This window comes from Chanodichthys erythropterus, chromosome 19, assembly GCF_024489055.1.
Source record: "Chanodichthys erythropterus isolate Z2021 chromosome 19, ASM2448905v1, whole genome shotgun sequence".
Classification (NCBI taxonomy): Eukaryota; Metazoa; Chordata; class Actinopteri; order Cypriniformes; family Xenocyprididae; genus Chanodichthys; species Chanodichthys erythropterus.
In genome coordinates this window covers 27,476,291-27,493,726 of record NC_090239.1, presented here as the reverse complement: position 1 = coordinate 27,493,726, position 17,436 = coordinate 27,476,291, and the positions used below count along the sequence as shown (strand labels likewise).

Sequence of the window (17,436 nt, the reverse complement as noted above, 5' to 3'; positions counted from 1 at the left end):
GTTGAGCAATAATTATTTCTCTGTGTGTGTGTATACAGTCTGTACAGTGTAATATGTATCTAGGCTGCGTCATCTAAGTGCATGTTATTGAATGTTCAGCAGGGGGCGCGTGGAGTCTCCTGTTACTAAATCATCAAATGACGTCACTGGAATTTCAAGATGGCCTCGGATCATGGTCAGGATACGGGCATCTACCGGTCTGAGTCAGGAAAGCTTTTATGTTTTAACGGACATGTCTGTTAAGTCACGTTATTTCCATACTGTTAATATTTACCCTGTTAATATGTTGGCGGGCAGTCTAAATAGGTGTCATGGGGAAAGAAGTGCGGAGTCCGACACTGAGCTGCAACGCTTTGGCTGTCAATCCACAAGAGGATTTTGAATGAGATGGAAAAGACTGAGGATGAACCAGTACAGATATATTTCCTTTAAATGAGAGCAAACTGAGATAAAATATTCCTCATTGGGTGGTTTAAAAGGGGTCTACTGTAGAGGTCATTCGTTCTACCATCAGGAATTGGGCTGCGGCCGATGGGTATGTACGTTATGTTCAGTCTCTTGCTGTTATATTGTGCATTTTGACAGTAATGCAGTACTGGCTGTGTCTTAAAACATTACTGACCTTTATGCCTAGACATGTTACATGTTCTCAATTAAGGTTTTATCCAGATGCGCCTGTCATGCCACAAAATAAAGAATAAAACTTGATCCTGATGCTTAGCTAAGCTGAATCGAATCTTCGAATCAGACGTTACAATCGCGATTATGCTGAATCGAATTCACGGATGGAACGTTCTGTATTCTATATCGAGCATTCTAAACATGATTATGATGTTCAGCAAAGCTGGATTCCCACATTCCAAACTGTTATGCTGTTCAAAGAAATCAATCGGATGTGCCAATACAATGTTCCAAATGGAATTATGATGCAACAAAATACAACAAAAGTGTATATTTTGAAAGCACCAATTCATATTTATTTTAGGTTATCCACCCAGTGTGGTCCAGAAGTGCAGTGTCATCATCTCCGAGCATAGTGGGCTTTCTGTAGATTCACCTGTGAAGCTGATGGTGGAGTCATCTTCCTCTGGAGGCAGGGGTGCTGAGGAAGGCAGACCACCTCCCCGCATCTCAGATGCTACAGACAGGCAAGAGAACATAATTCAAGGCATGTTCTCCCATTCTGGTACATCGCAGACAGAGAAAAGCCAATCGCAGAGAAGCCAGGACCATGAGGTGCCAGAGTCATGTGATAAAGTACAGCATCAGACCAGTACCCAGCCATGTGGCACTAAGCTCCCAAACGGACATGCAAGCCTCAATGCACATGAAGGGACTGAACGTGACTCTCCTAAGTCAACTAATCCTACAGGGAGCTACTTGAATTCGACAGAAGACCATATGATGGCAAATGGTGAACTGTCGGCAGACTCCAAAGGCGGTGCCGTTTCTTCTACGTCTCTGATAAACCGGTCGCACTCAGAAATAACTCTACCACCTCAACATGGAGCTGAGGACAGATGTTCAAATACCCAGGATTCAGTGATCAAGTCAACACATGGTGACGAAGGAGAGCTGTGCTCGTCAGACAGTCCGCCATCTCCAAAACACTCTCTCAGGACGTTTTCCTCTAGCTCTTTCTTCAACACTGACTCTGCTCCTCTCAGTCCAGATGATGATGAGACCTTTTCCACATCAGATACACCTGATGACTTAAGGTTCATGGACGTGAGTCTGAATTCCAGGAACACTTACGAGATCAGCCGTCGTCAGAGCGCCCCAGACAACATCCCTGGAGTGTTGAGTGTTGCTGCCGCAGATCTGACTCTCAGCCAGAAGAAACACGGCATCTCGGAGATCTTTAGCAGGTATTGTCATGCTCTACAGTTTTGCTTTATCTAAGATGCCTTTTAGAAAATAGCTGAATATGAGAACCATGTTCCCAAATCAGAGGTACATATTATTTTGAGCTTATCAGAAGGACAGCTAGATTGATGATGTATGAATTAATGAGAAATAAGACGATGATAATGAAACAAAAATCAAGACATGTATATTAATGTTGTTTTATATGGTTTTGACAATTTGTGTACTATTATATGTTATATAAAGCTGACATTCGATAAATGTCATCAAGTTAAAAATATTTTATTTACACCTTCAGTACAACTGAATGTACACATTTTAAAGGGTTGGTTCACCCAAAAATGAAAATTCTGTCGTTTATTACTCACCCTCATGTCGTTCCACACCCGTAAGACACCAAATTAAGATATTTTTGATAAAATCTGATGGCTCGGTGTTAATTTAGACTTTCAAATGCCCAGAAAGCTACTAAAGACATATTTAAAACAGTTCATGTGAGTTCAGTGGTTCTACCTTAATATTATAAAGCGACAAGAATACTTTTTGTGCGCCAAAAAACAAAATAAGGACTTTATTCAACAATATCTAGTGAAGGGCGATTACAAAACACTGCTTCATGAAGCTTTACGAATCTTTTGTTTTGAATCAGTGGTTCGGAGCACTGCCAAAGTCACGTGAAACTTATGGCGTAACAAAGCCTCGTTTACTGAAATAATGTGACTTTAGCAATATGAGATCGTTTGATACATGCTCCAAACCACTGATTCGAAACAAAATATTCGTAAAGCTTTGAACACTTTCAACTATTCCGTGTGCTTTTTAACTCTCCCGTGCGTTGATCGTTGTAGCCAATCACAGACATATCTGATGAGTGTGTGAACACAGTGTCCAATCAGAGGTGTTTTCGAATCGGCTCAACAGCACTCAAAGCACCACATTTTTTAAATTTCAGTATCGCGGTCAGTACTTTTGACTAGGGCTGGGACAATAAATCATTGAATTGTGAATCGAGAAATTGATTCTGAGATTTTGCATCGCGATGCTCCCTCAAATCGATTCTAAGCTTAGTTTTTAACAGCAGATGGCACTGCGTGCTTTAGAAACAGCTGTATTCTATATATATATATATATATATATATATATATATATAGTAATATGGTAGAAAAGCATTTTCTACACATATTATTTTTCATAAATGTCACATTGACATTTTACAACCTGAACTAATCTTGCCTTTTCATAAAAAGGTCAAATTATCTGATATTGATTGATTGACTTATTGACCTTTTCACACAGTCATAAGGATCTACAGGGGTCCTATTTATGATGTCATTTCCTGTTTTTCTGCATGTTGAGTGCAATAGTAATAATTGCAAATATTAATAATTAAGCAGTGAATATTTTTTCTTTTGTGGAATGAGTTTGTAAAGCTAGGAATATTTTACCACAAAATGAAAATTTGTCATGTAATAATCACCCCCTTGTTATTCCAACTCTGTATTATTTTCTTGGTTGACATAATGATTATAAAATGTTATTTTTAGCTTGACTTTCCCTTTAAACTGTCATTCTTAGAGTCAAGTCTTTTCAAGAAAGGAATGCCTTTGTTCAACAGGTTTCTAAAAAAGACAAGGATTCTATCTTCTTCCAGTTACTGAGCCGACTGGAAGCTTAAACTATGAATTTCCTCATATTTTACGATGCATGTTACAACTGTCGTAGATCTGATCTCAGTCTCAGCAGCTTTGCTTCTGGCAACGTCTGCAAAAGAGGAACGTTCTTTTAAAAATTCATGCTTCGTGTTTGCATAATCCTTTATGAATAAGCTTGTGCTTTATCTCAGTTCACAGGCTGTAGTGGCATTCCTCTAAAGTCATGTGCCACACAGTCTGTGACTAGTACTATCAGGGTTGTCTTCGTGCTGTGAAGCCAAAAACCACATCAAGAACTGGCTTGGGCACTTGCACTTGTTTTCAGTATATTGTCTTCAGGTTTTGACAGATGCTCTCTGATGATGTCTTTGGCAGAAATCTGTTCTCCAGAAAGCAGAGGGAGGCCCAGAGTGTACCAGGATGGAAACTCTTTGGAAAGGTCCCACTGAGAGAGAGTCCGCCCAAAGACTCCAAAACCATACAGCAGGTCTGTTCACACCTCATTCATATTGAGAGTGGATGTAAATCTAGATCAAGCAACATGAGACACAATATAATAAGTGAACATAAAATAAAATGTATCCATTTGATCATTTTCTCTTGTCTTAATGTGCACGATTTATCAGTGCACATTATTCTAAAGTAAAAAAAAATCGCAATTTTTAATCAAAATTTAAAAGCTTTCTCCTAAAGTGATTATCGATGATCCAATTAAATAATTAAGTAGGACTTAAGTAGATATATATATAATTTCATAATTACTTCTATTGTACTTGAAACATGGTTAAAATGTACTACCAAATGTAATGACAAGCATTTGTGGGAAACTAATAAATGAAATTTCTGTGTTATGTATTTAAATATATTTATAATGCTGAAATTATATTTTACTACATTTAAAATATATTAATTTTAAATGTAATATCAAATAACACACTTAAAATTATGATCAAGTGCATTACGAGTGCTTTAGTACTGTATGTTAGTCAGCACATCAAAATAAGTGCACTTTAAAGCACAACAAAAGATTATTGAAACGTAATGATTTAAAATGTAGAACTTTTCATTTGACTGCACTTTTTGAATGTGTGCTTAAGTGTTCAGAAACATAGTCAGGAAAGCAGTACACTTAAATGGTCTTTTATTTCATTACTATTATATTGTTTTCAAGTACAGTTTTTTAAGATTTGAAGTGCACATTCAATGCAATTATTTTTCACAATGGTTGTTATACTTTATTTCCTGTAAATATTGTTCACATTAATATATAATGGAAGACCTTTATGAGAAGAGCATGATCCAAAAACAGTTACACATTTGTTGGCGAGGAAGTGAAACATTACATTGGTTTAAATCATAGGGTACAAAGAATAGTCTGATCCTTGCTAAATCACTGAAACCATGAGACATCCGTGATTTATATCAATCCGCATACTGAAGAAAACATTTGTTGCATCTTTTATGTCTTCTGAGCAAATTTTAGCTTAGTGAAGTTTCTTCTTTTTTCCCCCCAAAACTCTATTAGGTGACATTGAGGGAATATACTTTGCACTGAACGAACATACATATGAAGGGGAAAAAAACACAATAAGTTATGTTTCTGTGACGTGTAGTTTTACTGAGAATCAGATTGGTCAGTGAGACAATTTTTTACATACACATATATAATATATATTTAAGTAAAACAATTTACAAATTTAGTTTCAAGAATACGAAATATACTGTATAGCTGGTCAATTTTCTCACATCTGAAAGTTGTGGGGGAAAAAGTTAATTTTGGACCCTGAAAGAAGGTGTTTCAAACAAATATAAACTTGTTTCATATGAAGCCTTTGCCAAATTGGAGTTCTGCTTTTTTGCTGCTGTTTTTCAAGCAGGCAAAAGACTACTCTGCCAGCCATGCATGTCTAACCAGAAACAATTCGGTTCATCTCACCAGACCTCTTAGCGCTGGTTTCACTTCTTCTGTTGTTTAGGCAAACAGTACAAGCTGTGCTACCTCTAAGTTCTCTAAGAGACAGTTTGTTCATCTATGTACTGTGGCCTGATCATATGTTTGGGTGGAAGGTAGAGTAGGAACTGAGCTGGATCGAATTTGGCCTAGAAGCCTGTCTGCAGCTGTGAGTCCAGCTGGCTTGGCACAAAACCTTTTAGTGTCTGTGTTTTTAGGAGAGTGACTGTGAAGGTCATTTAGAGGTCAGCTCATGTTTTTAGGGAGTACAAGCACAGGTCCAATATTTGTTTGTCGTGTTTTTATTTAATGCACGGCCTCACGCTATCTCTGCCCTGCTTATCTACTCTCACGCACACACGGTTCTCTACACGTTCTGTTAGATCACTAACAGCCAAACTACTCATTTCCTTCTGTTTATTGAGTTAAAGCGGACCTATTATGCCCCTTTTTACAAGATGTAATATAATTCCCAGGTGTCCCCAGAATGTGTCTGTGAAGTTTCACCTCATTTATTTACAGATCATTTATTATACCATGTTGTAAATGCCCATTTTTGAGTGGAAGGAAAAACATGTTTTTTTAAATGCAAATAAGCTGCTGCTCCCCACCCCCTTACCAGAAGAGGGTGGAGCCTGTACAACTCGTGCTTTGGATACTCTGCCAAAAACTCAAAAAACATTTGTTTGGATTTGATTATTGCGGTCACGCTCACGTGACATTGCAGTTCTTCGTCATCATGAAAGTTCTAAGCATTTTAAAGGGATAGTTCACCCAAAAATGAAAATTTGATGTTTATCTGCCTACCCCCAGCGCATCCAAGATGTAGGTGACTTTGTTTCTTCAGTAGAACATAAATGATGATTTTTAACTCCAACCGTTGCAGTCTGTCAGTCAAATAATGGGAGTGAATGGGAACTTGGATCAATAAGAGTCGAAAAACCTTGCATAGACAAAATTAAACCCTGCGGCTCGTGACGACACATTGATCATCATTTGTGTTCTACTGAAGAAACAGAGTCACCTACATCTTGGATGCGCTGGGGGAAAGCAGATAAACATCAAATTTTCATTTTTGGATGAACTATCCCTTTAAAGCCATAACAGTTTAAACTTCTGATATATGGTCCGAAGGACGCACACAGAAAGCTGACTGTCAGACGGCGCACCCTGCAAGTATTAAACTGATTTCTCTTACAAGTCTTATTGCACTTAAACTGTCAAATGCACACAGTTATGTCGAAAACACACAAAGTTTACAAACACAGCTGGTTATGTATGTGAATGTAAACAGCAGGGAAAGAAATCACATGTGCATATTAGATCTGTGTATTAAAGTGACAGCAGCATAATAGTACCTACTGTTGTATATGCTGTTAAAGGGTTAGTTCACCCAAAAAAATGAAAATTCTATCATTTATTACTCACCCTCATGCCATTTTACACCTGTAAGACCTTTGTTGATCTTCAGAACACAAATTAAGGTATTTTTGTTGAAATCTGATGACTCAGTGAGGCCTCCATAGCCAGCAATGACATTTTCTCTCTCAAGATCCATCAAAGGTACTAAAAACATATCTAAATCAGTTCATGTGAGTACAGTGGTTCAATATTAATATTATAAAGCAACGAGAATATTTTTGGTACGCCAAAAAAAACCAAAATAACGACTTATTTAGTGATGGCCGATTTCAAAACATTGCTTCAGAAAGCTTCAGAGCATAATGAATCAGCGTATTGAATCATGATTTGGATCACATGTCAAACCGCCAAACTGCTGAAATCACATGACATTGACCCCTGATTCGACATGCTGATTCATTATTGCACCGAATCTTCCTGAAGCAGTGTTTTGAAATCGGCCATCACTAAATAAGTTGTTCTTTTGGTTTTTTTGGCGCTCCAAAAAATATTCTTGTCACTTTATAATATTAATACTGAACCACTGTACTCACATGAACTGATTTAGATATGTTTTTAGTACCTTTTATGGATCTTGAGAGAGGAAATGTCATTGCTGGCTATACAGGCCTCACTGAGCCATCGGATTTCAACAAAAATAGCTCAATTTGCATTCCGAAGACTAACAAAGGTCTTACAGGTGTGGTACGGCATGAGGGTGAGTAATAAATGACAGAATTTTCCTTTTTTGGGTGAACTAACCCTTTAATATGAACCAAAGAAAAACAGAAAATCACTCACTGCTCCTGACTGAATAGCTTTATTAGCTTTAATAAGAATACATTTTTGTTACTTGAATGCTGCTGTTAAATGCTTTGGCGAGGAGATAAACATGGCGGACTGTCTACAGCTCACTCAGGGGAGGAGCTAAGCTAATAGGGCAGATTCTGTCGCCAGTCATGGGCGGGGCTTCACAATCTAGAACCGCTCATTTGGAGAGGCTTTTTATGATTTATGGGGTATATAAAAAAAAAGAGTGTGTGGTTTTTTCCATTATAGACTGATTGTTTACACTCGCCTTATAAAAGTGAATTTTGCATAATAGGTCCCCTTTAAACTTCACACAAACAGAAAGGAAAAATGGATCCAGATAGAATAAAGCTTATTCAGTAAACAGCAGATCTTGCTGTCATGACTTATTGTGCTCTGCCAAACCATGTCAGCATAAACTTTAAAAGCACTTTTTAAAGTGAAACCAGTCCAGTCAGCAGTTTTAAAACAAAGGCCATTATTTCTGGTTTATGTTACTGTATTTCTGTCATTTTGCTTTCTCTTCAGGAAGGTAACCCAGGCAATCTCACATCTGTATCTACACCCAATCTCTTAAGTTCAGGGGTATGATGTTTGGTTTCTAAATGAGCTCTCCTTCATTCTCACTCTCTCTTCTGTGCACGGAGCCGTACACCTTCACTTCCCATTGGTCATTTCAACCACTCTCACGTCACATGATGCACCTGCTTGACTTGTATTAATCGCTTGCTGTTCATTTCGAAAGGATAGTTCACCCAAAAATGAAATAATTTACTCACCCTCATGTCGTTCCAAAACGGTATGATTTTTCTTCTTTCTTTTGAACACAAAAGAAGATATATTTTTTAAGAACGTTCACGCTGCTCTTTTGCATACACTGAAATCATACAGTGACCAGAGACCTCCTGTCCAGGACAAAAAAAGAAAGAGTCGTCCATAAGACTTGTGTGCTCTATTATGTGCCTTGTGAAGTTGTAAAATAGCTTTGCGTAAGGAACAGACCGTTCTTCTGCAGTTCATTTCATTTGCATATTCAAAGTTGGCGCATTGTGATTTGTCTCAAGATGTTTAATCAGGCACGTTACATCTCGACACAACACAATGTGTCTTGCTCTTAATGGCAGTCAGTTTTTCATTATTGTAAAATGTGACACTTTTTTGACGTGATAATATCAATACAGTATCATGTGGAAAAATATTGGAATACTTTTAAATATTGATTATTGTGTGGAAAAGAGCAGTGTGAAAACTTAAGGGTGATCAAATGATGACTGAATTTATAGTTTGGGTGAATAAACTAACAAAGAACAACACTTTTACAGCATTAATTCTACATTTACCCAATTTTTTTTAAAATAATGCATTATGAACAAACATGTTTTAACAATGAAAAATATTTATATTATAAATATAAGTTTACTTTATTAAATATATTATTTATAAAAGAAACATATGTTAATAAAATGTGCTCTAAAATGTGTTAGTTCATAATATCTGATGCATTAACTAATGTTACTGAACCATATTGATCCCTTTAAAGGATTAGTTCACTTCAGAATTAAAATTTCCTGATACTCACCCCCATGTCATCCAAGATGTGTATGTCTTTCTTCCTTCAGTCGAAAAGAAATTAAGGTTTTTGAGGAAAAAATTCCAGGATTTTTCTCCATATAGTGGACTTCACTAGGGTTCCACAGGTCCAAATTGCAGTTTCAGTGCAGCTTCAATGAGCTCTACATGATCCCAGACGAGGAATAAGAATCTTATCTAACGAAATGATCGGCCATTTTCTAAAAACAATAAAAATGTATATACTTTTTAACCACAAATGCTCATCTTGCACAAGCTCTGCGTTGCACCACACATTACGTAATCACGTTGGAAGTACCGCAGTAGGGTGAAAAACACCATCTCACTTTCTCCTCCAACTTCAAAATTGACCAACATTGTTGGACATCGTTTTTTGTAAAGGGTGTTCAGTGCTTCCCACAGGTTTGAAATATACTTGCGGTGGTAGCCAGGTGAAAAATCTTTTTTTTATTCATTTAATTTTAATTACATAGCATACTATTATATTTAATTACATACTAATATTATGCATTGTAAATTATGCAAAATTACAGCATTTAAATGGTTATCCTTTTCTTATGTTCTCCTTGCTGTCATATAGTGTCTCTCTCAGTGAATGGGACACAGATTTTACTAGTAAAATTTATATAATGAATAATTTGTATGTCAAAAAATGTTCTTAGTCTTTTCTTCCTGTGAGGGAGAGACTACAATAATTTAATATGAATTAAATTGAAATCAAATTAAATTCAATTTATTGTGTAACCAAAATACCAATAATGCCCAAAAGGAAAAACTTAGCGTGTGACTTTTAATTATAAACAAGCCCGAAATACACCAGGACTCTTATTTTGAAATGTCTGTACTATTGCAGGCTGATCCCTCAGATTCTTACAACCATATAAAAGGTTTTATATAAAGGCCATAAAGTAGACATTGTAATAATTCATTAACTTGAGTTCATTAGCAATCGCTTGGCATAAATCTGCACTTTTCATTGATTGAGAATCACTTTGAAGCAGTCTGAAGCGCTGTTGCGCGAGCTTGTTGAACGCGCAACAGCGCCCCCTTGTGACTTTGCAACATGCAGAACCTGTGGGAATGTTAGTGGGAGTAAACAGTTTTGACGCACACATAACGAGCAGGTACGGAACGACTAGTTAATCGATCGCGGATGGTTTCATTATCTTGGGCGGATATAAAAGTATAAGAGGATAAAAATAATAAAAGCAAAAATGTGTCTCCAATATACTTGGGCGGCCATTATTATACATGGGCGACCCGCCCAATGTGTGGGAAGCACTGGTGTTTGACTTAGTCTTTGCACTTTCCCTTCACTTTCCCCCTACGTGACCTTTCCAATGTGATTATGTCGTGGTGCATCGCAGAACTAGTGCAATATGAGCATTTGTGGTTAAAAAGTATATACAATTTTGTTTATTTTAGAAAATGATCAATCATTTCTATTTTACTGAGGAAAGAAAGAAAACATATTGGATGATATGGGGTAAATTATCAGGACATTTTAATTAGTGAACTAACCTAGTCATTTTGATTTTGACGTTTTGATTAAACCAGATGGTAGGAACTTTGAAAATCAGTATGAATGTGTTAGAATGCAAAATTAAATCATCTTTTGTACATATTCTTTTTCTAAAGTAAAAAATGGGGGGGAAATGTAAAGATTATATAATATATATAATTTTATTTTTGTGATTAAAACAATGTGATAAACTTAACATTTAATGAAAATATAAATATACAGTACTTTGCTAAAAATCAACTTTATTTTTCCTTTTTATTGTTTTTGTGAGGCATATTACACATTAACCGGATCAGCAGAAAAAAATCTTTGCCATTGATCCCTGAGTCTGAATATGTAAATATGCAGCTTAGTATGAAGCCTAAATGTTCTTCTTCTGATATCAAGCAGTTGAACTTTGCATGATAAACACCACTTAATCCTCTATTCTCTCTTCTGACTAGTTTCTTTCATCACCCATATTCCCTATATATTTCCCATAGCCCCATTCACAATATGTCCATTGACATCTGTAGAAGCTTCTCAGTCAGATGAGCAAGAGTCTTTGTGCTGCTGTTCAGTCAGTCATGATGAATGGGGTTGAGCTTGTGCTGTAGGTGGTACAGGAAGAGAAACCGTACGAGCTGAACTGACCATTCTCAGGGAAGCCGTGGTTTAGCTGTGGTTTTTACACAATTCCTGATAACATGAAGCTGATGCACAATTCCTGATAATATAAAACATCCTGGTGTCCTCACGCTTCCTCAAATGAACAAACACCCAACTTCCACATGGCCGACCTTTCTCTCCATGGCTATAAACATCACACACAGTGCTTCATACCATGCCGGCCCCAGCCTCACCATCGCCTTGATTTTCACACGCCTGCCACCTGCCTCCATAACTCTCACAAGCACATTCATGCCATATAAACACTCTCCTTTCATTCAGCTCACAGCGGCTGGACGCATTTGAACTTGATCTGTTGGTTTTCTCACAGGAGTACGAGGCCAAGGTGTCTAAATCCAGCCAGAGTCCCTCCCTGCCCGCCCAGGGCCGACGGAAGAACCTGGAATTTGAACCGCTGTCCACTACGGCGCTCATATTAGAGGACCGCCCCGCGTGAGTATCACCATGAAACCTTTACTGCACAGCAACAAAGCTATTTCTTCCATGTTAAAATATGTTTTTGTCCTAACCACCTCTAGTTTGTAATAATCTGTTGACAATAAAAGATGAAAAATCTTTTTTTAGCTAAAACTGTTCGCAATATTGCTTACTTCTATTGTAAATTTTTCACATTTTAAAATCCTCAAATACATATTGTTCATGTTTTGATGATGATTTCAGATTTTTTGCTCAGAGCTCTGACATGGGTTGCAAAACGTAGACTATATTGTAGAATAATACGTGTTGAAAATAGTTTATTAGCAGTTATTAGTCAAGTAAAGTCAATTTTATTTGTATGGCGCTTTTCACAGTACACATTTTAGAGGAAATCATGATGCTAATGTTTATAACAGTTGGATATGCTTATATAGAGCTATGCGGTAATACAGTTTACATTTTGCAATGATATAAACAATCATGTAGTTGAGATTTGCTATTAAATATTGCTTTACATTAGGCATGTGACGGTATCAAATTTTTATGTTGCGATTAATTGATGAAGCTTTTATCACGGTATACGGTATTATCACAATATTAAAATAAGTTGCAAAACCATTTTTGTCAGTTTAACAGGTTTAAGAACTCTTTTTGTAATAAAACAAAAACAACTCTGGCTGAAATTTTCAAACAGATTAAAATGCAAAAGAATTAGGCTATAAAGAACAACAGATAACACTTTACTCTATTTAATGCATTAACTAAGATTGAGCAATAGCTACATTTGTTACAGAAAGTGTTATTTTTTGTTAATGTTAGTTTAGAAACACAACTGATCGTTGTTAGTTTTATCTCAGGTCCATTAAATAAGTTTTGATTTTAGTAATGTTATTAAATAGTAACTAAGAAATGTATAAGTATTTTTATTGTCAGTTTAGTGATAATGAATTAACATGTTAACTAATGAAGCTGTATGTTTTCAAAGTTTTACTGAACAATAACAAATAATCAGAACATTTCTAATCATTAGGGCATGTTGTAGTCCAAGATTAAAATATAAAAATGAATGGCTGTTTGAAGCATTTTAAAAACTTCACTAGCGCAGTTACTTTGTTTGCACGGTTTCCGTGGTAACCGCTGCACGCTGCTGTTCCATCAGCGCCCTCTGCTGTCAGAGAGTGAACGCGTACTTTCATTCTCGTGCACATTGGGATTGTTTACATCTGAGCGCGTGTCCTTTTGACGCAGAATACAGTGGTGTTGTGCATTTTATACGATTGATGGGTAAAGTATTCTTAATTGCCTTTTAAAAAAATTAATAATTGGTAATAAATTATTATTTACGGTATTCTGAAGTTCCAACGATTACAATATTGTCGTTGTTCATTATCGCGATTTATCGCGTTACCGAATATCGGCACAAGTCTACTTTACATCAGTATACTGTATGTATGCAGATAAAGTAGGATGTACTATATGTCATTATTCAGTTTTAAATATTTCCAGGGCCTAAAACTAACTTTTTGCCACATCTGCCAGTGATTTAAGAAAATTTACCGGCCAAAACTTTTTTTTACCAGCCAAAAAACAAAAACAGGCATTTATGTCACCAATATTTTAGATACTAGTGAAAATTCACAATCCTCTATTCTAATTTCCATACCAAAACAGTCAGTAATAAAATAAGAACAAATAATCAAATTACAAACTACAGCACAATAAATATAATACAACAAACATACAAATAAAATAAACAGCGCAGATCTAACAGTAGTTTTTAGCTACAGAAAATTAATAAAGTCAGATAATCCTTTTGGTATACATTAAAAATGCAGACAGCACAGCAGCAGGATTATTAGGATGCTGTCACTTTAAGAGCGAATGCACGCACGGATCATGCATTTTATTTCTGAACTGAAGAAATAACCAACTACGTTTACTAGGATACTCGCCAGATACTTTGGTGCTTGGCGAGTTTTAATTTAAGGCCCTATATATATCACTAGGCTATAATATAGTTTACATTTTGCAATGATATGAAGCAGTTGTAATTTGCTATATTGTATATATCACTTTATGTGAGTATGTCAGTGTACTGTATGTAAGGGGGTAAAGTTGTATATACAGTATTTACACCCCTAAGCAGTTTAATTGAGGGGTTAATTAAAGATGATCATGGCATAATACTTATAACACATTGTATATAGTGCATCATATCTAGTGTGCAAGCCAAAGGCTACTTTGAGAACAAATTCCATTTGATGCTAGATGATGGAGAAGAAAACCTTGGGAGAAACCAAGCAACAACAGGCAATACACTCCAAAAATAACTTCAATAATTAAGTAGATATGTTATAACATTGATTCAGCTGTAAGATTAAGGTGTGGGAGTCTTTGATGTCCGTCCTGGATTGAAAAGTAGACTAACCTTTCCAACTTGCGGCGTTCTTTCGTTAGGTGCTTAGGATACATTGACCAGCGTTACATATATCCTAGCAAACCTTGAGAGGCTCACCTTTCCCAAACAATGGGCTATAAATAAGACTTAGCACAGACTGGGTTGTATTTCGCCATGCAAGTCTCTTCAGTCCCCAAGTCCTTATTAAGAATAAATGACCAGCGAAATGTGAGCGTGTCAGCCAAACCATGAGATAAACCAGCGGTGAGGCATTTTCCAGAAACGGCTAAGACGTTGAATTTTTTTCTGAGACATGTCTAGGTTGCTAGACTGTGCATTTGAGACATTTAATTGTCCTTTTGGTTGTGACAACTGAAATCATTGGCTTCCTTTCTCAGGAACCTCCCTGCAAAGTCAGAGGAGGAAGCTCAGCGCCACCGTCGGGAGTATGATGAAATGGTGGCAGAGGCGAAGAAGAGAGGTACATTTGTACACAAAAAAAAAAAAAAAAAAAGTTGTACATAAAACAAAGATTATTGAATTACGTTTTACAAGAAAATAAAATTTTTAGTCATTTTACTTCAAACTTTAATGTTTAATGCTCTTTCTATGTACTTATTTGAGAAATTTACTATAATTTTCTGAGTGAAAATTGTTTCAAAGTAAATTCAACATCAATATTTATTTATTTTTTTCAGTTTACCAAGTTCAATCAATGTATCTGTTTATGGCTGAATCTCATGAAGCATGTCTAGAGCATACCTGGGTCATATTTCATCCCAAAACTAGATGCTTTTATCCAAATGAGAAGCATCACAAGTATTTTATCAAAGAGGAGTTAACTATGGTTGCAATAACGTAATGCCAATTTTCAGGAGCAAGTTTTAGAAGTTTGTCTCATTACAGCAATGAAAAAAATCATTACTATAATTAGAAGAGAATATATTGAAAGTAAGTTTGAATTATTGAATATTTATACATTTTGATGGTGATTATGGGATTTAAATAATAAATACCTTTACCAAAATATAGAAATAATACAGGAATGAGAGTTTAACAATAATGAGAATTACAGAAAAAATATCTAAAAGTAAAATAAAGCATTTGTAAGGATTGTGGTAATGACAATTTTGGTGAAATGTGTTCAATTATCCTAAAAATAATGTTAAAAATAATGCAAAATAGCCTTTATTTTTATACAAAGTGCTTTTGAAATGTGGGGTGAAATGTGACCCAGGCGTGTTTTCGAGAGATTCACCTATATAAAACAGTGTCACACTAGTGTATCTTTACCAAAATGGTCCCAAAAATGAAATGTATGATTAAATTTAGTCAGAAATTTTTTTGGCACTGTCTGCCTTAAATTTACAGGGTTCCTACGCAGTTTAGAAAAGTATCAAAATTTGAGTAATTTCCAGGTCTGGATGATCATTTAATTCGGTCTGAACTTTGCTGTTTGGTGATCGTGCAACATCAAACCACATTTACCGTGTCAAACTGATGTGTCAGAGATGAATATATGCAGGTTATAAAACGTTTTAGGTTTATTCTGATTAGGGCTGTAACGATTCCTCGATTAAATTTGAGTATACGATTTAAAAAAATTCTCAATTGTAATTTATCTGTGTCGAGTAACCGGCAAAATACCAGAAGTGGTGCATTTCACGAATGAGAATCCTTGAACCATTTTCTAAGGTTACTCAATGCATTAAAATCATTTAAAAAGCATGCTGTAGCATAATGTTATTGTGAATTCACAAAGGCAGTGGTTCAATTGAATTTATATACACCCTACAGGTAAAAAAAAAAAAAATATATATATATACACACACAAATGTGCTTTAATTATTTACATGCGTGTAGGTTACGTGAACCTCATGTGCGCATGTGTTATAATACATTATGTACATAGGTTGATTGTTTACATTATATTATTATAGATTGTTTTATTTATATTGTCATTCTATAAAACCATATTGATTACTAGCTTTTGATACTTTATTTGAACCAAACATTTTTGCCTCATTGTTATTATTTATGTATTTTAAGTCATTTTAAAGGCTTAGGTCCACAAAAAATACCCAGTTATTACCACTAAAAATACTTGATTACTCGATTACCAAAATAATCGTTAGTGACAGCCCTCATTCTGAGGCTAGCGTATGTTATCAAGCACATGTTATCACTTTGAGAAAACAAATAAAAATAAAACAAATCAAATATGTTTACAGGTTACTGTATTATATATCAAATATAACGCTGAAAATAATGCTGTATGAACCATTTATGTTAAATATGGTCTGAAAATCTCCAGAGAGGTCTGGAAAATTTGAGTCGGAATGTGTAGGAACCCTGATTTGAATATGAGGTCATGTATCTGTTGTTCACAGAGCTGAAGGAGGCTCAGAAGAAAAAAAAGCAGATGAAGGAAAGATTTAAACAGGAGGAAAGCATCGCTAACGCAATGGTGGTTTGGAACAACGAAATCCTTCCCAACTGGGAGAGCATGTAAGACAGCCGCCCTTCACAATCACCACCTGCAATTAAAACTGTGATAGCCACATTCGCTCTGTTGCTGGAACTAGAGCTGCATCATATTGCTTGCTCCCGACAGAAAATTCTAAGAAATATTAATAGCTAAATGTATTAATAAAATGGTTAAATCTATTTTATTACGCTGCATTCACTGCTCTGTTGTGCGTGTTCTTTCAGGCGTGGCCTGAGGCGTGTGAGGGATCTGTGGTGGCAAGGTCTTCCGCCCAACGTGAGGGGTAAAGTCTGGAGTCTGGCCATTGGGAATGAGCTGAACATAACCTCAGGTTTTATTTTATTTTGGCTCTGTCTTTTCATGATTCAGTGAAGGGTCACCTTTGAAGATGCAGTTAAGCCCAGGATTAACTAAACCTTTTGGGCAAACAGTCTCTCTGAAGTATGTCATTATGCAATATTCACATGAATGAATGCAAGACTGCACAGTACAGGTTCGCCTGAGGCGATTTTGAACCTTTTTTATAACAAAAAAAAACAAAAAACAAAAAGATATTTGGATGAGTTTCCTTCTGACACTCCCAAAAGAGAACGATTTCGACATTTAAGACTTTCAGAAGTGAAAGTTGTAGTTAAGTCTAACATATAGACCAGGCTTTCTTCTGCTTTTTTA

General features: G+C 35.9%; 1 protein-coding gene across 1 annotated transcript in view; it reads left to right on the top strand.

The window, feature by feature from the left end:
• The window catches only part of tbc1d12b (TBC1 domain family, member 12b), a 30,899-nt gene that overhangs the window by 49 nt on the left and 13,414 nt on the right, over window positions 1-17,436 (top strand). Inside the window, exons 1-8 of the mRNA XM_067368960.1 lie at window positions 1-535; window positions 986-1,868; window positions 3,894-4,005; window positions 8,209-8,265; window positions 11,772-11,893; window positions 14,675-14,757; window positions 16,667-16,784; window positions 16,989-17,095. The exon at window positions 1-535 is cut by the window's left edge and continues 49 nt beyond it. Coding sequence (XP_067225061.1) covers window positions 532-535; window positions 986-1,868; window positions 3,894-4,005; window positions 8,209-8,265; window positions 11,772-11,893; window positions 14,675-14,757; window positions 16,667-16,784; window positions 16,989-17,095 — 1,486 coding nt within the window. The 5' untranslated portion in view covers window positions 1-531. The remainder of the gene's footprint in view (window positions 536-985; window positions 1,869-3,893; window positions 4,006-8,208; window positions 8,266-11,771; window positions 11,894-14,674; window positions 14,758-16,666; window positions 16,785-16,988; window positions 17,096-17,436) is intronic.